Here is a 22,352-nt window from a genome sequence, read left to right as displayed (position 1 = left end):
CCTTACAAAAGTGCAGCTTCAAAGGCAAATTCCTCTCTTTTTTAAGATGCATTTTTCCTTTTCAATGTACTCTTCTTGCTGAGCTTGTTTGTCCAGCTCTCACACACATTTGCATTTTCAGCTTCAGGTTATTTATATGTACCCTTAGGTAGTTTGCACGTAAAAGACTAGTGTTCCATTATGACACAAATTCCAAAGCAACATAGACAAGTTAACAAACAGACACATCTAAAAAAGAATACAATAAAAAAAGTACCGCCTGCTCCATCTCATCTAAAAACATTTAAAAACGACGCACAAATTCAAGCTCTCACACACATTTGCATGTTGAGGTTAAGGTTAGTTATTTGTACCCTTAAGTAGATCTGGTTTGCAGATAAAAGACATGGGGTCCATTATGACACAAATTCGAAAAACAACGATAAGTTAATATCATCTAAAAACCTTTAATAACATCTAGAAACCACGCACAAATTCAAGCGGTAATGTTAAGGCTGCATGTTTGCCCTTTATCCCTCCTAACTAAGCCAACAGATCTGATGCGACTCGATGTTGTTTTGGTTGTGTTCACTCAGAGCAACTCGCTGAGCCTCTCAGTGGAGAAACAGCGCCTCAGGGTTTGTAAATCTTCAACCGGCGTAATAAATCCACCGCTCCTGATTATCACTCCTCGGACTGTAGATGTGATTTATTTGTAACCCTCGGCTACAGGATCACACACCGTGACATAGCAAGTGTTATATAACTGACAGAGCTTTAAAGGTCCCATGTCATGGCCATTTCTGCTGATCATAATTCCATTGTTGAGGTCTACTAGAATAGATTTATATTGTGCAATTTTCCAAACTCACATTGGTTTCTCATACAGCATCTCTGTATAGTATGTGTATTCACTCTCTGTCCTAAACGGCTTGTTGGAGCTCCTGCCCCCCCCCCCCCTCCCTGTGAGCCCAGTGTGCTCTGATTGGTCGGGACGTTGCAAGGCTCGTTGCTGCGATCTGCTGCGAGGAGCGGACAGGTTTCCGGGTCGGCGATACAGCGAGAACAAGCGAAACTCATCCTGAGCACACAAACACTCACAGCCGAAGTAAAAACAATAAATGTGGCTTGATATTGAGTAAGAAAAAGGTTTATAACGCTGTGAGAACGGGTCTGCGGAGAGCATTTCTCCGCGATCCCAACTCGTCTATTACCAGCGTTCAGGGAGCTCAATGCAAGTCAATGGGGACTCCCTGTTAGTTAGCCAAGGGATCCTGGTGCTCTGCGGATTGGTCCATTTGGGCCAATCCGGTCATGTGTTGTTGATTTGGGTGTTCACACGTCACAGAACCCAGGAAGCAAACAATGGAAAATGAGAAATCTCCAACGAGGCGTTCTGGGGCAGCACAGACAGGTCTTTTCTGTGTTAGAGTTGTACTCTCTACAGGGTGTACTTTGAGGGGTTTTGACTCTGCAGACCGTTTACATGCAGAAAGACCTTCATAACACACAAGGGGACGGGTAATAACCAGAAAAGCATGACATGGGCCCTTTACTAAGTGTGTATGTTCCCGTCTAGGTAAGAGTGAAGCTGCTGCTCCTGTGATACACTCTGTACACTCGTAGGGCACTTAAGATAAAAGCGTCCATGAAGTGCTGAATGTTACGTAACTGGTTCTGCTAGTTATTCTGAGACAACGAACACTATACTATTATATGTTATATCACTGACCTTTGAAACCTTTCAGGCTAATTTTTGTTTTTCCTCTTCACCTCTGTGGCTTCAGTTACATGTTCACAATAAACTTTAAAAGCATTGCTAGCAGTGGTACAAAGACAGACATGCTAAATGCTAACATGCAGGTACAATGTTTTGAAATCCCACTCTCACTTAATATTCATACCAACAATGATGTACAATTGCTTATGAAGTGTGTTCCAGCTGTTCAGTAACTGGATTTTGGCTTTACTAGATTAGCAAGACTTTTCTGAGCCTACTCGACAAACTCAATCACCCAAAATGCATTGCAACTCTTCAGACAGTTAAATGGAGGAATGCAATGCTGACGTTTTAACTTAATTATCATTGGAGAAACATCTCAGAATGATGGAGGGACTTTAAGAAACAGTATTGAGGAAAAACACAGGAGCTTACATGTATAATGTGCTTAACACAACATATTTAACACTTAAAATAATTTAGAATTAGATACAAATGTTCTATTGAGTGTAGGGCCTGGCAAAAGGACAATTGATATCTACAAAACGTGTAGAATATATTACGTTTCTATCTTGATTAACGATATACCCATATTTATACATGGTTTCTCTATAATTTCTATTAAATCTGTTGTTGATTTTGCACAAAAGTTCTTAACAAAATGAGAATTGACTCAGTACTTTTCATTTGTCAATTACATACAGTATGCACACGTTCATATTACCCAGGCCTAGTTGAGAGGAGGAGGTTAGGTACATGTACCTCTTCCTAACTGTGGATAGAGCTAACTTCCTCTACATCGACCCAATATACAGTTTCTGTTGTGAGTGATACAGCCATGTGATGCAGGAACAGAGAAGGCAAAAGTACCCACATCCTGTACTCAAGTAGAGGAACACACATCCTTTACTCAAGTAGAAGTACAGATACTCGTGTTTAAAAATACTCTGGTAAAAGTAGAAGTACTGACTAAACTTCTTTACTCAAGTAAAAGTAAAGAGGCTTTGAAATGTACTTAAGTAAAAAGTACCCATAACTAGCAGCTGTTTTAAAGAGTACCTGACCTCCCTTTATATTAATAGAACAATAATGTCATTGTTAGCTAATGAATGTTTCCATGCTGAACAACGGCAACATGACAACGTTTTCATTGGTCCCTCTTCTTTAGAGAAGACCAGGAAATGATGGATACACGGATCGTGTTCAAATCAATAGGCACGCAATGACTCTAAAGAATAATGATCACGCCACCAAACACATTCACACTAAAGGAACCAGCCTGTTTGGGAAATGTGAGAAGTAGAAAGTACAGGTATTTGGGTTCAACATGTAAGAAGTAGAAAGTACAGGTATTGTGTTCAAAATGTAAGAAGTAGAAAGTACAGGTATTTGTGTCAAATGTAAGAAGTAGAAAGTACAGGTATTTGTGTTCAAAATGTAAGAAGTAGAAAGTACAGGTATTTGTGTTCAAAATGTAAGAAGTAGAAAGTACAGGTATTTGTGTTCAAAATGTAAGAAGTAGAAAGTTCAGGTATTTGTGTTCAAAATGTAAGAAGTAGAAAGTACAGGTATTTGTGTTCAAATGTAAGAAGTAGAAAGTACAGGTATTTGTTCAAAATGTAAGAAGTAGAAAGTACAGGTATTAGTGTTCAAAATATAAGAAGTAGAAAGTACAGGTATTAGTGTTCAAAATGTAAGAAGTAGAAAGTTCAGGTAAGACGTAGAAAGTACAGGTATTTGTGTTCAAAATGTAAGAAGTAGAAAGTACAGGTATTTGTGTTCAAAATGTAAGAAGTAGAAAGTACAGGTATTTGTGTTCAAAATGTAAGAAGTAGAAAGTACAGGTATTTGTGTTCAACATGTAAGAAGTAGAAAGTACAGGTATTTGTGTTCAAAATGTAAGAAGTAGAAAGTACAGGTATTTGGGTTCAAAATGTTAAGAAGTAGAAAGTACAGGTATTTGTGTTCAAAATGTAAGAAGTAGAAAGTACAGGTATTTGGGTTCAAATGTAAGAAGTAGAAGTACAGGTATTTGTGTTCAAAAATGTAAGAAGTAGAAAGTATCAGGTATTGTGTTCAACATGTAAGAAGTAGAAAGTACAGGTATTTGGGTTCAAAATGTAAGAAGTAGAAAGTACAGGTATTTGGGTTCAACATGTAAAGAAGTAGAAAGTACAGGTATTGTGTTCAAATGTAAAAGTAGAAAGTACAGGTATTTGGGTTCAAAATGTAAGAAGTAGAAAGTACAGGTGTTTGTGTTCAAAATGTAAGAAGTAGAAAGTACAGGTATTTGTGTTCAACATGTAAGAAGTAGAAAGTACAGGTATTTGGGTTCAAATGTAAGAAGTAGAAAGTACAGGTATTTGGGTTCAACATGTAAGAAGTAGAAAGTACAGGTATTTGTGTTCAAAATGTAAGAAGTAGAAAGTACAGGTATTTGGGTTCAACATGTAAGAAGTAGAAAGTACAGGTATTTGTGTTCAAAATGTAAGAAGTAGAAAGTACAGGTATTTGGGTTCAAAATGTAAGAAGTAGAAAGTACAGGTATTTGTGTTCAACATGTAAGAAGTAGAAAGTACAGGTATTTGGGTTCAAAATGTAAGAAGTAGAAAGTACAGGTATTTGTGTTCAACATGTAAGAAGTAGAAAGTACAGGTATTTGGGTTCAAAATGTAAGAAGTAGAAAGTACAGGTATTTGGGTTCAAAATGTAAGAAGTAGAAAGTACAGGTATTTGGGTTCAAAATGTAAGAAGTCAAAGTAAAAAGTCATCAGAAAAATAAGTAGTGGAGTAAAGTACTGATACCAGAAAGATGTACTTAAGTACAGAAACAAAGTATTTGTACTCCACTACTTCCCACCTCTGTGCAGGAAATACATATTTCTTGAATACTGTGTACATCAGTGTGAACAGACGGCTGGTAATGATCTAGTTGAGTATTAACTTAGCAGCCAGTTCATTCTGATTTAGTTTGTAGTACACAGAACCTGATTTTGAACTGCATCTTAACCAAAGTAATAAAGAAATTAAAATGTTTATCTCATGATGGTGCTGGAGAGAAGGTCAGGGGATCACTAAAAGCTTTATGATTGATTTAGGGGCCACTTATGTGCAGAATATCTTCCAACCAACAGTAGTTAAATATGGGTCAGAGCAGTGTCCTGAGAGGAGGGGTCAGCGAGGTCCAAATCCTCCTGCTCATGTAACTGAAGACTTCAGCCCTGCATGTTGGACATTTTTGGGGAAACGAGGGTTTAACCAAATGAGACGAAAGTCATTTGAGGTCTCAGCGAATCACAGATGTTTTAGATGAACTTATGAAATACATTTTTAAATGAGTAGTACATGAGCTGTGTAACAACAGGATTCTGATTTGTATTTGTAGGTTAGTGTCTTCTGTTTCCTTGTGGTTCTTTAATGCAGTGAGAGATGGATAGAAAACAGAACAGTTACTTCCTCTTGGCGATTTGAAACAGCAGTAGTTGCTTCCTTGTTCTTTTTTCTGCAGCAAAAATATACCGTGTTATGTATTTATAGGTTTATTTAACAGGGCCAATGCACATTAAAAAGCATGGCTGTAAATGCGGCACAGTCAGCAAAGAAGCTTTTTCTCTTCTGAAGTTCATGGACAGATGTACAAAGTCCCCCTGATGACAAGTTAAATCACAAACATGCAATATAGAGGCATACATGCCAACCTTTCCAAATCCAAAAGAGGTAGGTTTGCGCGCGGCAAATGTGCACGCCCAAATTAGGTAATCAGAAGAAATGGAACCCCAGTAATTACATGTATAAACCATGTATTTAACATTTCAGAAAAAGTGGTTGTTTGGTAAACAGTGACATCAACGACATGTTTGGTCTGTAAAATGCCCGAAAATGTCTCTGGTCCTCTTTCAGTTGAGACAGTGTAGATCAGGGGTCGACAACCTTTTTGATATGAAGTGCCATTCTAAAAAAAAAAAAAATTTATCAGCGTGCCGACGATCGTGAATTATCAACGGGGGGGGGGGCTGTTGAAGAGCTCGATGAAAACACTCGTGAAAAGTGATGTTTAAAACTCAGTTAATGGGGCTCATTCACTGGCGCTTCCACAAACAACAACCAACATAATTGTTACATTCAAATGAAGTAGCCTACATTATTCAAGTTTACATTAACTTTGGATAATAACACGGGAGAAATGAGCTGAAGCGCTCTCTTTTCCTCTCTCCCCCTCTCTCTCTCTCCTGACAGCCTGTCAGTATCTCATGCAGCTCACTGATCCAGTAATGAGTGACAGTGAAGAATAAATATATTTATAACTAGTTCCAAAGGTAGATCAAATAGCTAAGTGTGTTAGGTCTAACTCTTAGTGTGTGTTCTGCTCCGCTCACCGGTCCGTCACAGCGGGTGGAGCTGCAGGATTTCTGCTTCACACACGTTGCATACCGCTATTTTATTGTCTTTTTCGGACACCTTAAAATAATGCCAGACTGGTGAAGCGATTTTGGCGAGCTTGTTTTGCCGCACACAGAGAAAAGTGTCATGTATGTTACGTCTCGCGATCGGCCTTTTTGAGTGGGGCTGCGTTGCGTGCATGGCTTCCTTCTGCAGGTAACGGGGAGACGCGCTCTGGCGGCGGTCTCGTTCAGGATCCGAAAATAAAATAAATATTTTGTACACTTATTCCTAGTGTGCCACTGGTTACGCGTGCCACCAATGGCACGCGTGCCAGGGGTTGCCGACCCCTGGTGTAGATGAAGGATGTGTCAGGATGTAGAACTCTTGTGTGAACATTGGATAAAGCCAGGTTCATATTCTTGTTTCCTGTTGTTGACATATTCGAGTCAAAGGTTTGCACAGAGCAAAATATCTTTGTGTTGCGCCATGAATGAGAAAATACTGCATTAAAAAAAGTCATTTCCTGCATTTTTCCAGGCTTTCAGATTGCTTTAGTTCACTAAACAGAGACATTAACGACATGTTTGGTGTTGAAAATGTCAGAAAAAGTGAAAGAATGAGAGATAAATATCCCCAAATCTCAAAATGGTATTGTGTGTTTGTGGTCCTTTTTCAGTTGAGACACTGTACGTGAAGGATGCTTCAGGAAAAGACCAAACACTGGATGTCTTTCAGTCGCCAACATGTGTTTTCGATATTAACGGGGAAACCCTGCAGGACTCAAAGGCCTAGTCTCTCTGTTCCCCTAACTCATTTGGGAGTGATTACCCATCAGCCCCGGGGGTAACGCTGCCTTTCCTCTGCACGTTGTTTCTCTTTCAGAAACACAGAGGACTGTTTGTAAGATGGGATCACAGACACGCTGCAAACGGTGTCGAGTCCAGTGTCTATGTAGTGTCATTTTTATTCGTTATAGTTTGGGAAGATTGAAAATCGGTAGGGAAAGCCAGCTAAGTCGGTAGGCGGTAGAAACATGTCAAAGGCGTTAGACTACTGCCCAAATTGGTAGGGTTGGCAGGTATGATAGAGGGTCACAACACAAAACTACTACTAATAATAATACATTTTATTTATAAGCGCACTTTTCATTTGAGTAAAGACAACTCAAAGTGCTACAGAGTAAAATGGTTGAAACAAAATAACAAAAACAAATAACACGACAAAATAAAAGCAGTGACGTTTACGCCTGCATGGCAACAAGTGGGGGTTTTAAAGATCTGGTAAAAGGTTATTCTAAAAAGATGCATTTGATGGCCTTTTTAACTAAAACATACACGTGTTGACAGATCTGAGTGCTAAGCATGTCTTTAAATGAGTTTTGAATAAACATGTCTCCTCTCTTTCTCTTCAGACGCTGGACGGCGGGCAGAACGTGGTCCAGCTGGAGACGGCGGTCGGGGCGGCCATTAAATGTTTCGATAACGCTCTGGGCATCAACGTGCCGCGCAGCCGCTTCCTGCCGGTGAAGACGACCTCCGACCTGCTGCTGGTGATGTCCAACCTGTACAGCCTGGACGCCGGCTCGCTCACCATGAGCCCCCGCAGAGAGTTCCCCACCACGCCCCACGTGAAGCTGGGCAGCTCCTTCACCCAGGTACGGTCGATATTAGTGGAAAATATGTAACAATATGACAATATTTAAGATCTTGATGATTTATGGTTTATCACATTTATTGTATTTACTCTAAATATTCACTCATGTCCAAATGTTACACTTTTGTGTCCTTGAAATACAGTTTTCTAGGTTTGAGTTTGGCACTCAAAGATTCAACGGTTTTATAGTCATATGCACAAAGCTACAGTGTAGAAATGGCAATGAAATTCTTCTGACCTGAGCTCCTCCAACAATGCAACATATATAATAAAATACAAAATTAAAGGTAGTCTATATACATGTCAATAGAATATGGGATTATGTACAAGAACAGAATATGAAATTAAATAATGTAAATTAAGACAAAATTAAATACGATTTATTGCGGTGATAACTATTTTAGTATCATAAGAATGAATTGGATATAATTATGATGTTCTGCTGAATGTAATGATCAAATACACACAAACAGTAGGGTTGTTGACGTGTGGGTGTGTGTGTGTGTGTGTGTGTGTGTGTGTGTGTGTGTGTGTGTGTGTGTGTGTGTGTGTGTGTGTGTGTGTGGTGTGTGTGTGTGTGTGTGTGTGTGTGTGTGTGTGTGTGTGTGTGTGTGTGTGTGTGTGTGTGTGTGTGTGTGTGTGTGTGTGTGTGTGTGTGGTGTGTGGTGTGTGTGTGTGTGTGTGTGTGTGTGTGTGTGTGTGTGTGTGTGTGTGTGTGTGTGTGTGTGTGTGTGTGTGTGTGTGTGTGTGTGTGTGTGTGTGTGTGTGTGTGTGTGTGTGTGTGTGTGTGTGTGTGTGTGTGTGTGTGTGTGTGTGTGTGTGTGTGTGTGTGTGTGTGTGTGTGTGTGTGTGTGTGTGTGTGTGTGTGTGTGTGTGTGTGTGTGTGTGTGTGTGTGTGTGTGTGTGTGTGTGTGTGTGTGTGTGACAGGTCCAGGAGTATGTGAGTCGCTTCGAGAGTATCCCTGACATGCTGGAGCTCGACCACCTGACCGTGTCCGGAGACGTCACCCTCGGGAAAAACGTTTCACTGAAGGTAAAAACACCTTCAATCAAATATAGTTTAGAAACCAAACGCTTACAAGACACTTCAACAAATAGGATCTATAAATAAATTAGAGCGACAGGAAGTGTCAACAATGTCAAAGCAAATATGAACCCAATTTATCTCCTTAGACAGGTGAGAGAGAATTGGTTTTCAAATGGTTTCAAGGGCGCAAACAGCTCGATATAAACAATGTATTCAATCTGAATGTAAAAGTGTCTTGGGTTGAGCATGAGAGCCCATCACATTATGTATTCTCACACTGAGACACACTGTGGGTAGTAAAGACCACCAGTGACGTCAGACATGTTCTTTCATGTGGTGGAGATGACGAGCGAAGAGCCCTTTGAGGCTGCTCCCAATACATCTTTAAACGTTTATCTGCACATTTTACAGATAATATTCAGAGTTCCCCTCGGGACATTTACATTTTTAACAAGGACATAACAAAAACTGTCCCTGCTGTCCAACGGCTGTCATTGATTCATTGCTTTCATTACAGTAAATCCTAGTTTTAAAATGACCTCTTTTCTCAATTTCTATCTTAAAAATGTGTACTTTTATTATGTATATAGTATTCTTATATACATATACAATACATATATTGGTATTTATAGTGTATACTGACTTATTCTGTGTAATTATGTTGTGTATTTGATTGAGATATTAGATAAATATATATATATTTATACTGTTGATATTGTTATATTTACTGTTTGTGTTTATTTATTGATCTTGCTTGCTGCAACACATTATATTGTTTTATTTATTTTATAGTTTGTGTCTTCCTTTGTTTTACTGAGAGGGTTATCTGTACTTTTTAATCATTATTTTATTTTTCTGGAATTGTTATTTTTTTGCTGCACGTGTGCAAAAAGGTTTTACTGCTTGACCTGAATTTCATTTCTTGTTCTCTGTTTTAATTTATGATGTGTGCCATGTTGTCAAAGCACTTTGAGCTGCACCTAGTGTACGAAAAGAGCTATTATTATTATTACTCATATTAATCTTATTATTAATCTAATCTCTGATAAACTACAACTCATTGCTCTTCCTCCTCTCAGGGCACCGTCATCATCATCGCTAACCACGGGGATCGCATTGATATTCCAGCCGGCTCCATGCTGGAGAACAAAATCGTTTCTGGAAACCTGCGCATCATGGACCACTGACGCCTTCTTCACACACTAAAACACCCTCATCATGTGACCTTGTCAGCTTTATCCCAGTCATGTGACCTGTTTCCTGACAGCGCGAGAGGAGGATGATTGATTGCATCTGCAGTGCTGCTTTTGAAGCCGGGATACGGCGCCCTCTGCAGGCTGTTTACTATATCTTATACACCTTAAAAAGTGTTAATACCTTAAAGCTGTCATTTTAAATAATGACCTGTATCCATGATAGATAGAACAACCAACAATCTGATTTTGACTGTTAGTTCCTGCCAAAAAGGACTAGCTCAAAAAAACAGAAACAAGTAGATTTGTATTGTCATCTTTATGTGCTCCTATAGCACTGCTAATGCAATCACATAGTGTTCTTACATGAGGGGTGAAGTGATGGAAGAGTTTAACCATTTATTTAAATCGCAAAGACCTCCCTGTAGTGGCAATTCAACAGCAAATCACACTGCTGGAGTACATTTTAGCGTCCAAAACACCGAAACAAATCGACATAAATAATACAAACTTACATTTTTATATGTTTGAGGTTTGTTTGAGGTTTGACTGGTGCTGTTTTCAATATTTAATCTTGTTGTCCCGTCTTCTTTCTAATGTATAACTGCAGCATTTGGGGAATTATTGCCAGTAGTGGATGAAAACACACATTGATTTGCATTTCCTTTGTGAAAATTGAGTTTGTTTAGTCTGTTGTCTCTTGTAGTAAAAATGAACTGAAAGTAGGTTAGTAAATCTGAGTGAAATTGATAATTGTTTTCAGTGACATCTGGAACATATTGCTAGTCAAATTTAACATTTTTAATATGAATATTTGAATCAGAGCAGCTTCAGTTTTTACATGACTGCAATAAATAATTACTTTTACAACCATCTAGAATCAAGTCTTAAGTGACGTTTGTGCTGAAAAATGAATAGTTAACTTCCTTCCAGAGCAAAGTGTAAATAAGACTTCTTCTGGATATTTTCCAGGTTATTTTGACTGAAAATCTCCCGAGGGTTTGTAATTCAGAGAAACTAGCGTGTGTCTCTCCGCTGTAATGATCCATATCCAGGCACGACTCCAATGCCATGAAATAATATGTAATAACTGATATATAACGTTAAATTAAAGGTCTTTCTTTGTTATGTCCCTGCGTGATGTTGTAGACCATGAGAAATACCACAATGTGTATTATTTTTGTTGTTGTTCCAGTTGCTCACATTGTGATGTGTGAAACCTCATGCCTGCACTTCAGTGTCAAATCTCACCTGTCACCTCTGTCCACCTTCATGGAGCATTAACCTTCACACAGCAAAGACAGGAGGTGCAACACACACACACACATACACACACACATACACACACACACACTCACGGTAGACATGTTAAAAATACAAAATGTGAAGTGTGAGAATACTTGAGATGGGTCCACGGACCGAAAGCCTGAAAGCAATAAGTGTTGATCTGTGACGGAGGACTCAGTTCTGCCTCCTCAGAGCTGAATAAAGTGCAATATGAAATAATGAGCATGCGTCCTCTGTTGTTTCTACACACTCACACTTAATTTGCAAATGTTCTGGTTGTATATTTGTATGTAGTGTCTCTACTGTGACATGTCTCCATGCTTTAATGTTCAAAAGCTCTTTATTCTTCTCATACTGCCTGTGCTGCAGCACCTCTTTTCACCCTCTGTCTGAAACCAGAGCCCAGTCTGCTCTGATTGGTTAGCTGGCCGGCTCTGTTATGATTGGTCAACTGCTTAGAGATGTCCCGCCCCTTAGCCTATCACGTACAATGTGCTAGCCAATAGAAGTACGAATGTTACGTTGTGATGTCACTTTGTTTTGGAAGTAAACAAATGAGTCCAATGGAGGCGGAGTGTGTGGGAGAGAAACTAAAAACACTCCTTATCCCATTCTTTAACACCACCAGCACAAAATGAGCCGTCTGTAAAACAGCAAACATGTCCATATGGTTGATATAGATAGATAGATACCTAAAATAACGATATTAAAATGTAATGCAATCTTTTATTTGTTTCTAAAAAATAACAATGTTTCATCTCCCCTTTCCCAGAGACTTTGCAGGGAGGTCAAAGATGTCAATAAGATTTCTTTATTTGAAAAATAGCTGACAGTTGATGATTGCTCTTAATGATGAACAGTAAACTTTTAAACGGTAGTAAGACACTCCATATTATCACACATTCACGGACATATCGGGAACCCTGTAGTTAATTTGGGCAAGTTTGAAGCATTGTAAAAATGTCGCTCCACCACACAGAAGCTGAAGCCGTAGAGAGGCGCCTCCATGTCCCGCACAGCGCTCCACCTGCTGGAGTCTTCATCGAAACGCTCCACCTTACAGAGGTCGCTCTCGTTGTTGTACCCTCCGGCCACATACAGCTGCTCCTCCAGCACCGCCATGCCAAAGTGCCTGCGAGCGTAGATCATGGGAGTCATCGTGCTCCACTGGTTTGATAACGGATCGTAGGCGATGACTCGGCACAAAGACGCGCCGTTGATGTGGCCTCCAGCCTGTGAGAGGAGGGAGAAAATGTACTTAAATGTACCACAATGTAAACAATACTCTATTACATACAGAGGTTCAACCACCTGCTTAAGAACTCTTTGATAAGCCACCAGAATTGGTTGGTTTGTTTTATTCACGTCATGTGTGTATTGCAGTTTGTGTAGATTGTATTATTATTATTGTTAGTATCAAAGCATCTATTTGAAAGGCTAAAATGAATTACGCCTGGTTAGGGCCTAATTAAGAGTCCAATTTGGCTCTAATGTTTGAGATACTATGATAATATGTTCATAGGGATTACACATTAAAAAAGAAACCACATACTGTGGCAGCACTGCTAATGCAATCACAAAGTTCGCTTACATAAAGAGGAAAATTCATGAGGTTATACAAGTTTCAGGCCATTAAAACGCCTCAGATGTCCAAAATCAGTTTCAAATGTTCAATTGACTCAATTATCAAATGTAGAATGTCATCACAGAAAATGGTCCCTGCCAGTGATATTTGTGTACATCTCATATACTTAAATAAACCAAAATGCAAACCAACCCAAACCACATGCAATTAAGTCCATGTCTGTGTCTTGATGTATGTGATTGTGTTTGAATGTTTTTTATTCCTCTCACCAGATATATTTTGTCTCTGTAGACGACAGCCCGAGCTGAAGCGCAGCCGCAGTCCATCGAGGCGATCATCGTCCACTCGTTGGTTTTGGGGTTGTAGCACTCAGCAGAGGACAGAGGTTCTTCGTTGTCTAGACCGCCGCAAATATATATCTACACAGGAACAATTTTAATATAATGACAGACAGTTGTTGTTACTGTAGCCATACGACAAAACATAGCTCTAGGTTTGTCTGTAATAAAATACTTGCAACAATAACTGTTTCAGCCATAGGCAAAGTGTTTGGAGCTTTTTAGCTAACGTTAGCATGCTAACATATTCAACTAAGACGATAAACATGATTCCCATTGTACTCGCTAAGTATCAGCATGTTAACATGGATATGTTGCCACGCTAGCGATAGAATTTCTCCTGTTACACCTCTCTGTTGAAGACCTATTCGCAGAAGACACATTAATTATCTACAGTTTCACATAAAAAACCTGTGTTTCCCTTACAAAGGCGCTACAAGCTAAAGGCTAAATTTGATTAGCTTGTTTCTCTTAAAACTTCCAGGTGTCCTGTTCAAATATAACCTATAGCCTATTTAAATAAAAAAACTAAGATATTGGAAGGGTCTTGTTTGTATTTGACTTAAACTTCATAAATTCCAATGCTGGAACATGCTGAAAGGAGCCATTACTGGCAACTGGAAGTCACTTTTGCACAACTGTGACTTGGTGAGAAGTTAAACCACTAGAGGTCAGCATAAAAAAAGATTTCCAGCTGCTGTTCAATTGCTCTTTAAGGTCCTCAGTTCCTCCTACCTTGCCGTGTAGCGTCGCGGCGCAGGCGTCACTCCTGAAATGGAGCATCGGAGCGATCAGTTCCCACCGGTTGTTTTCCGGCTGGAACCGCTCTGCAAGTTTCTGTTCGCGCCCGTCAGTGCCTCCGATGGCATAAATGCATCCGTTCAGAGCCACCGCACACACACATTTTCTGGGTTTGTGAATGGGCACCAACTCCTGCCAGGTGTGGCTGACGAGGTCGAACTTACGCACGCTGCTCAAAATGTTACTCAGGTCAGTTCCTCCAATACAGTAGATGGATCCATTGAGGAAGACGCAACCGTGCAGAACTCTAAAGGTCTTCTCCCGGCTGTTCATGGGCAGCCAGCAGTCGGCTCGGACATCGTAGAAGTCCATCCTGTCCGTCAAACATTCTTTCTCGCTGCCTCCGATGGTCATGAGCACCGCAGAGGGGAGGCGGGCGCGGGTCAGAGGTCGCTCCAGATGGGCCTCTCGCAGGGCCTTCATGGCGTCGATCACCAAGGTCATGCACGACACACACTTCCTCACCAGGTTGTTGTTAATCACAGTTTCTACCAGGTAACTACTGGACATTGACAGCAGGCGCACCTAGATCAGGAAAACAAGGAGGATTTAACTAATAAGGAGTTTTTAAACCAATTAATTATTTGCAGACACTTCAATAGGTATTGATGTTTTTAGTTTTTATTTCAGATTCAGTTTTATTATACATATGTTCATATTTTGGTCAACAGTTTTTCCATTTTCATTTAGCTGTATCTACATAACCAACATAAGAAAAGAAAAAAAGAACAAAAAGAGATCAATACAAATAATAATAATAAAATAGACATATGAAAAGATAAATACATACAAATAATAATAATAGGTATTGATGTTTTAAGTCATTCTACTCTAAACTGTCCTGATACACAAATATCAGGAATTGTGGCCTAGGGCTGGCCGATAAGATGGTATAAAATGTTCAAGTTAAATCCACTTGATTTGGCAATTCTGGTTCTACCGAAGTAGCTATTCTAGTAATATGATTACCAGACATTTTCACGGCCTTTTTGAAGCTTATTGAAATGAACGATGAGCAAAACCAGGAAAATATCATCTTTGTTTTCGTCGGTATACTCTAAAGACAAGTACACATTTGTGGTTTTTTATTGCACAGACGAAAGTCAGACTGCGTTACATTTGGACCTGCTGGGACACTTCAAATAATTGTTCTCAGGAATCTTAAAACTTAAAGGGGACCTATCATGCAAAATGCACTTGTGTACGTCTTTTATACATGAATATGTGTCCCCGGTGTTCCAGGGAACTCACCAAGTGTCAGAAAACACAACCCTCTCTATTTTCCTCCATACCCAAATCTCTAAAAAAGGGGCTGCAACGGATCTGATAAAAACTGATCCAGATTTGAACACTGTCCTGACGTCAGGACGGTGGCGCTACGGCTATTGGGCCAACTCCACCAATCAGGAGGAGACAGCCACGGCCATTGCCGTTCGAAAGCGCTGGAGACGCTGTAGTACATATGCCACGCCTGTAGGTGGTGCTGTTCTCACTGAATCTGCCCTTGCTAAAACAGATCTAAAAAATATCAAATTGAGCTAAATGAGGCATGGCTAAAATGCATGATCTGTTTGGTATTTTGGAAAAAAAAAAGTATAAATATGCCTTATATAGGTATGGTCCTACACTATATTATTCAAATATAGCATGATAGGTCCACTTTAAGTTAGGATTGTAATTGCTTATGTGCACATGACAAGTAAGCCTTTGAGTTTGAATTAGAAATAGAACAAAAACACTAGCATGTCAGATGTCAACAGTTCAGACTTTGAGTCCTTTTCGGGGGGCGCCAATGTATCTGTACAGTAGTAAAAGTACAAGTAGCCTACCTGAACAATGTGCTTAAATAGTTAATAAATAAAGTAAACCAGCAGCAGTTCACGTGCTGCTTTCAGGTACCTTGCTCAGCAGCACGGCCATGTGACCCTGGCGTTCCAGCGGGGCGTAGTCGATCCAGCGCTGCACCGCCTCGAACACGATGCTCTCCTGCTTCACATTCAGCTCGTCCTGCTCGATGAGATCTTCCAGCTGCTGCACGGAGAGCTGCAGGAACTTCACAGAGAAGCCCGCCACCTCCTTAAAGTGATGCAGCACGAACAGGTAGGCCTTCTGCCTCAGCTTGGGACATGTGTGGAACTCCGCCACCATCCAGATGTGGACGCAGTTCTTGGTGTTGAGTCTCTGCTCCAGGAAGAGGCAGCAGGCCTTCATGACGCCCCCGACGGAGAAGCTCTCTGCTCCGGCCAACAGCTCCAGAACGTTCTCCTCCGTCACCACCATGGAGTCGGTGTAGATGAAGTCCAGGATGAGGCTCATGGTGATGGGGGAGACCTGTGAGAAGCTGAAGACCTGATGCTCCGATGGTCCAGATAAACGGCAGAAGAGTTCTCTGTGGGACCAGAGGTCACAGGAACAAGAGGTTCAACAGGGTCTTTCTGTCAAACTCCTACCATTTTAACTCAAACCTGCATTTTAAGAGTTCCTCGAAATGTAGTATTACACTCTATAACATTGTGAGTGACGGTTAAGTCCTAACTGCAGCAGAAACAAGTCTGACTTTCTCTTTTCAATCCATCTGTCCCATGTACAATACGGGCAAAATTGGCCACTAAAAAATATTTTAAACATCAAATAGATCAACAGAACCAGAGATAATGTATTTTCTTATACCACACATTCTTCTTTATTAACTAAATCTGGTGCCTACCTTACCCAAAATGCATCTGACAGTAGGAGATGTGGGAGTCTAGTAATTGTAACGTACCCTCAAGCCTCTACAGCAGAAATTAGAAGCTGGCTACTGAGGTATAGGGTTAGTTCAATTTTTCTTTTAACGATACACCTCCAGAAATGTTTCATTTTCATACTTGTAGTCTTGGCCTTTAACCTACGCTGACTCAAGCGACGTCTCAGTAGTCCTGGGGCGATATGTTGATATAATCGGATCATATATTATGAGACTACGACCGTCTACAAAAAAAATCGTAATCGTTGTACATCATTTTAAATGCTTTGTTACAGTAATGAGTAATGTGATGTAATTTTCTAATCCTACTACACTGTTCCAACTCTTTCTCTTTTCACACTTAGTCAATATATCCACAATACTGATGACTATTTATCAAGAATTGCGTTCAAATTTAGTAAAAGCACCAATAGTCAGCTCTACAAAATCAGCTATATTGTGATTATGTTGTTCTTATATCACCAAGCTATACACAGGACCTTCATCAGACATAACAAAGCTTTTTCTTGAGCAATAACACTTTTTCCAAATATGCAGTAATGCTCCCCAAGACCTGCAGTTTAAATAGGCTATGATGGTTTTGAGCGGTGAGCCTTAACCAATCCTCCAATCTGTGGAATCTGTGTTGTCTTTTAAAACTTTTTAAAGGCACTTTTGTTGTGTCTCGTCAAATGTGTTAGTTATGATTATGTATTTTGTCTGTCATTTCCTGTTTTATTTTGTATTTACCTCTTGTCTTTCATTTCAGGCCCTGTTTCTTCCTCCCCTTGTGTGTTTTTCCCGCCATCATCAGTGTCTGCCCCGCCCCTGATTGTTCCCACTTGTTCCCACTCACCTCATGTTTAAATAGTCCTGTCTCCCCCCCTGTCCTGTGTCAGTTCGTCTTGTTTGTTTCCATGGATGGTCGTGCCAAGCTTCAACTAAGAAAGGATCTTTTCCAGTCTAGACAGGTTTTGTTATTTTGTTATGTTTTTTGTAAGTTTAAGTTAATCTTAAATTCTCCTTTTGTTACACTTGTTTTTTCCTCCTTGTGAGCGCTTTATGTTAAATCCAGTACCTACTCTGTTAAGAGGACATTTTTGACTACATTCAAGACTGTCTCTGGGTCGTGCATTTGGGTTCTCCAGTTTGTGTTAAGGTCGTGACAACTTTTCAGATATTCATTGTCAAGACTTTTTACATGTTTCTCACCAAAATGTAGTGAATGTCAACAAATCTCCCCCAAAAACATTTAAAAAGCTGATTTTCTTGCCCTTTAAAACATTGCTCCACAGCTGTAGGCCTACTAGTGGTCAGAAACCTCCACAGGGTGCCTTTAAAGCCGCCTGTAGCTGTTGCTCTTTGTGACATGAAGACACACTTGATGTGAATCCTTAATAAAACTCGTCTGAGCAGCTCACCTGAAGAAGGTGCTACTGTTGCAGAGGACGATCCTGTGGACTCTGAAGCCGACGTCCTCCACTCGGATCACAGCGTCGCACAGCGTCCCCTCCCGACGCAGCTCATTGAAGATCGTTTTACTGAAGATGGTGCTCATTGTTAAGTTTCTTTTAAAGAAATATTTGTTTAAAGATCTACACCTTTGAACAGCAACTTCAAATGTGCAGTTTAGAAAGCAACAGTCTCTAGGTTGGAGTCTCTGCCAGAATGTTTTTATTTAAAAATCATGAAGCTTCACATTCTCTTCAATCATCAATGGCTGATGCACACAATGCAGCTTGGGGGGTTTACTTGTAATTTCAGAACAAATAAATAATACTGACAGCAACCAGAGTTTTTTTAATTATGGTTTCCCCTATATAACAATTATTATTACTATTATTTAATTTAAGGATTTAAATACTTGAACACTTGAACTGAATATCACCAGACTTTCATTTAATTAAACGTGTAATTTAATTCTTATTCAATTCCCTCAGTCCACTGTAAAAAACAAACACTGGAATTTAAAGCTTCTGGTTTTATTGTTATTATATAATTAGTAGTAATATTAATAAATGACCCCTTTGTTATCTCTCTTTTCCAAGCTGCACAACAAAGATGTTGTTAGTTTTTGAAATGATAATCCAGTACACAAAGCCATGTGTCACTTTTGTTTACACTTTATTGTTTAAAGTTGTTACAAAAAAGTGTTTGCTGGAAACATTCTTTGCTTTCGCTTTTACAAGCACAAGGAGACTCTGGACAGGAGGAGAAGAACAAGAAGAAGACGAAGAGGAAGAGCGGAGTGGACGGACGACAGATGTGTGTGTTTGTGTAGAAAAACAGAGTTAAGATTACAGAGTGAAGCCCTTACTCACACACTTTATCCACAGAGAGAAACACAAAGCATCAGAGCGACGCAAAAAACAACTGGGCGAAGGAGACACCATTTTAATCCAGAATACATATTGTTTCTTTCACTCATGAGGTATCCTCAAAAGACCTCAGCAGTGTGTGTGTGTGTGTGTGTGTGTGTGTGTGTGTGTGTGTGTGTGTGTGTGTGTGTGTGTGTGTGTGTGTGTGTGTGTGTGTGTGTGTGTGTGTGTGACACACAGGTTGTTTCTCCCTGACTGGGGGATGGAATTATAGTGTGTGTTGGAATAAGAAATGAAAACTTGTACACATACAATCATCATGAACACATCAATTACAATCTCACACTCACACACACACACACACACTGACAGGTGTTTGGAAGTGACTCTGAAGTTTCTACAGTACGAGTGTGTCTTGTTCTGGATGCAGCGTGTGTGTGTGTGTGTGTGTGTGTACGTACGCAGCAGCAGTGTGGGAGAATGTGTGCTTTCACATGAAGTGCAAACTATCAGGACTGTCTCTGCAAACATGTTTTAGTCTCTCTTGGTAGAGGTAGTTGGAGGGGTTACACTACTTCATATATCTGTGTATTTATATATTCGGTGTCAGTAGTAGGAATAACAATCTAACCACAGGTCCATGAAGCAGCTCAGGCTCACTTTCTATCATCACATGATCTTCTTACATTTTCGGAGCTCTTAAAGGACTTCTGGTTCATTTTGGCTTTAAAAGTTGAGATGTTATATTTATTACAAGTTTAAACAAGTGATACATTCAAGAAGGGCCCTACGCCCAAAGTTAGTTTGCCACTGACATTCACAATATTGATATACTTATTTTAATTTTGATATAGTTATTATAATATTGACGTAGTGATTGGAAAGTCTCACGAGGGTTTTTGCGCAGCAGTGGGATGCAGTTCGTTTTGTAAATTAATACAAAATTCAGTAAAATGACGTTTACTTCATTGTTGGTTTATTTTTGTCTGTGAGAGCTCAACATTTTGAAGTTTAAAAAGAATAATCTGGCTCATACTGAGATTATATTATTCTCTAAATGAATGAAAAGGTATTTTGTATATATACAAATATATACGATGTATCAAGCATTAATATAAATAAATTGTATCTGTAAATAAAGTGGAATATAATAAAAAGTAATACAGATTCTTATTAACTTTAGTGAACTGACGCAGAGTCTGTTGGTGATAGCTGTCTTTATAGTTGGTTTAAATCAGGGGTGTCAAACTCAAGGCCCGGGGGCCAAATCCGGCCTGCGACTTCATTTTATGTGGCCCAGCAAGAGCTTGCAAAGAATATAATACGTTTATTATACGGTTACATGCCACTTTACAGAAGCAGGTTGTCCATAAACTACATGTCCCACAAGGCATCTTGTTTTGTGACATGCGCACTGAAGAGACTTGCAATTATTTGCCCTGGACTTCTGCTTTCAGACGTAGTTAATTACTAAGTTATTATCCTATCCGATAATAATCCAATTCAGAGGCAATAATGTAATATAATACATTATTTTATATATATATTATATGTGTATATTTATATAGTTACAACCGGCTCTTTGAGTGCGACCTTAATGCTAATGTGGCCCGCGATGAAATTGAGTTTGACACCCCTGGTTTAAATCCTTCATAAATATATAAACTATATTTAAAATCACGAGCCAGTGGGGGCTCTAGGATTGAGACGGCGACATAAACTGTCTGTCTTTCATCAAGTTTGAATAAAATCACAGCTCTTGTGATTTACTGCTCTTTATTAAGTTATGATTTTGACATAAAAATGATTTGTTGACGTAGAATAAACTCTTTAACATTTAGCAGACAACAGACGAGAGTTTCTTCCTGTGGTTTGGCTTTCTCACATAATTCATAATAAATTAAACTGCAGGGTATTATTTGTGGTCTACACAGTTTAAAACAAGATTCACCATGTATCACAAGTTGATCTGTCGGGCACCACGAGTCAATACAGCCGGTGAAATGAACCGCTGTTTAGCCGCTATGAGAAATAAACGTCTCGTCACAGTTCATAAATTAAATAAATAAGGAAGCTGATAGTTTGTACTCATGTTGTGGAGCTGGGAGAACTTCAACACACTGTTTGGAAAGCACACACTAATGTGAAGCCTTGATGGTACACACGCATGCACGAACACACACACATTGTATCTCACACACACACACACACACACACACACACACACACATTGTATCTCTCACACACTCACACACTGTATCTCACACAGACACACACACACACACATTGTATCTCTCACACACTCACACACTGTATCTCACACAGACACACACACACACACATTGTATCTCTCACACACTCACACACTGTATCTCACACACACACACACACACACATTGTATCTCTCACACACTCACACACTGTATCTCTCTCACACACACACACACACACACTGTATCACACACACACACACACACTGTATCACTCACTCACTCACACACACACACACACACACACACACACACACACACACATTGTATCTCTCACACACTCACACACTGTATCTCTCTCACACACACACACACACACACACACACACACACACACACACACACACACACACACACACACACTGTATCACACACACTGTATCACACACACACACTGTATCACACACACACACACACACACACACAGTATCACTCACACACACACACACTGTATCACACACACACACACACACACACACACACACACACACACACACACACTGTATCACTCACACACACACACACACACATCTGTATAGAGTGTATTGTGTAGCTTGAAGCCATGCATGTGTGTTTGCATCCACCCTGAGTCAAACAGCGTACATTTCCCTTCAGATGATGGGACTCCCTGCACTGTTACAATTCAGGAGAGAGAGAGAAGCTCATTGAAATAACCCACAATCTCACAAATCATGACTAAAATTCATGCAGTAAATGTGAGACTTTCATACTAAAACACATCATTATTAGCCTCTAACAGCATCAGGTTAATCTCATTTACATAGTTCTAGTTTGTACTTTAAAACAGTCAGGATGTTGTAAGGTGTTAAATGTTATAAGAGCATAAATATCGCTTTCCATATCTCAGCTCGATGCCAAGAGTAATACTGATCAGAATACTGTAAAATGGCAAAACAATGGTTCATCACTTCTTCTGTGATTGTTCAGTTGAGCCCCAAACATCAGACAAGCAGAGTTAGGAACAAACAGCACTTGTTGTTGTATTTTATAACATCTGTTTTGTTACTTTTGTACAAATAATGGCTGTGTGCAAGTTCCTTTCCACTTTTAAT

General features: G+C 39.7%; 2 protein-coding genes across 2 annotated transcripts in view; one reads left to right on the top strand and one right to left on the bottom strand.

Annotated features, from left to right (window-relative positions):
• The window catches only part of ugp2b (UDP-glucose pyrophosphorylase 2b), a gene marked incomplete at its 5' end in the record, with an annotated part of 40,549 nt that extends 29,085 nt beyond the window's left edge, over positions 1–11,464 (top strand). The window contains 3 exon segments of the mRNA XM_034135942.1: positions 7,494–7,736; positions 8,664–8,768; positions 9,842–11,464. Coding sequence (XP_033991833.1) covers positions 7,494–7,736; positions 8,664–8,768; positions 9,842–9,949 — 456 coding nt within the window. The 3' untranslated portion in view covers positions 9,950–11,464.
• Positions 11,465–12,087: 623 nt separating this feature from the next.
• On the bottom strand, positions 12,088–18,249 carry LOC117487255 (kelch-like protein 10). The gene is made up of 5 exons (XM_034135941.1): positions 18,113–18,249; positions 15,866–16,355; positions 13,901–14,491; positions 13,097–13,246; positions 12,088–12,475 (listed from the first exon to the last, which is right to left on the bottom strand). The coding sequence occupies exons 1-5, from the start codon at positions 18,247–18,249 to the stop codon at positions 12,146–12,148; spliced, it is 1,698 nt and encodes a 565-aa protein (XP_033991832.1). The 3' UTR covers positions 12,088–12,145.
• Positions 18,250–22,352: the final 4,103 nt, after the last annotated feature.

Source organism: Trematomus bernacchii, unplaced genomic scaffold, assembly GCF_902827165.1.
Source record: "Trematomus bernacchii unplaced genomic scaffold, fTreBer1.1, whole genome shotgun sequence".
NCBI classification, from domain to species: domain Eukaryota; kingdom Metazoa; phylum Chordata; class Actinopteri; order Perciformes; family Nototheniidae; genus Trematomus; species Trematomus bernacchii.
This window is presented reverse-complemented; position numbering and strand designations above follow the sequence as displayed.

Excerpts from the sequence above, each read along its gene's own strand:
- LOC117487255 (XM_034135941.1), bottom strand. The coding sequence starts at position 18,249 with ATGAGCACCATCTTCAGTAAAACGATCTTCAATGAGCTGCGTCGGGAG. Across the intron at positions 14,492-15,865 it reads TGGCCGTGCTGCTGAGCAAG|GTGCGCCTGCTGTCAATGTC; the intron begins GTACCTGAAAGC and ends TTCCTGATCTAG. Across the intron at positions 12,476-13,096 it reads ACAGAGACAAAATATATCTG|GCTGGAGGCCACATCAACGG; the intron begins GTGAGAGGAATA and ends CTCCTCTCACAG.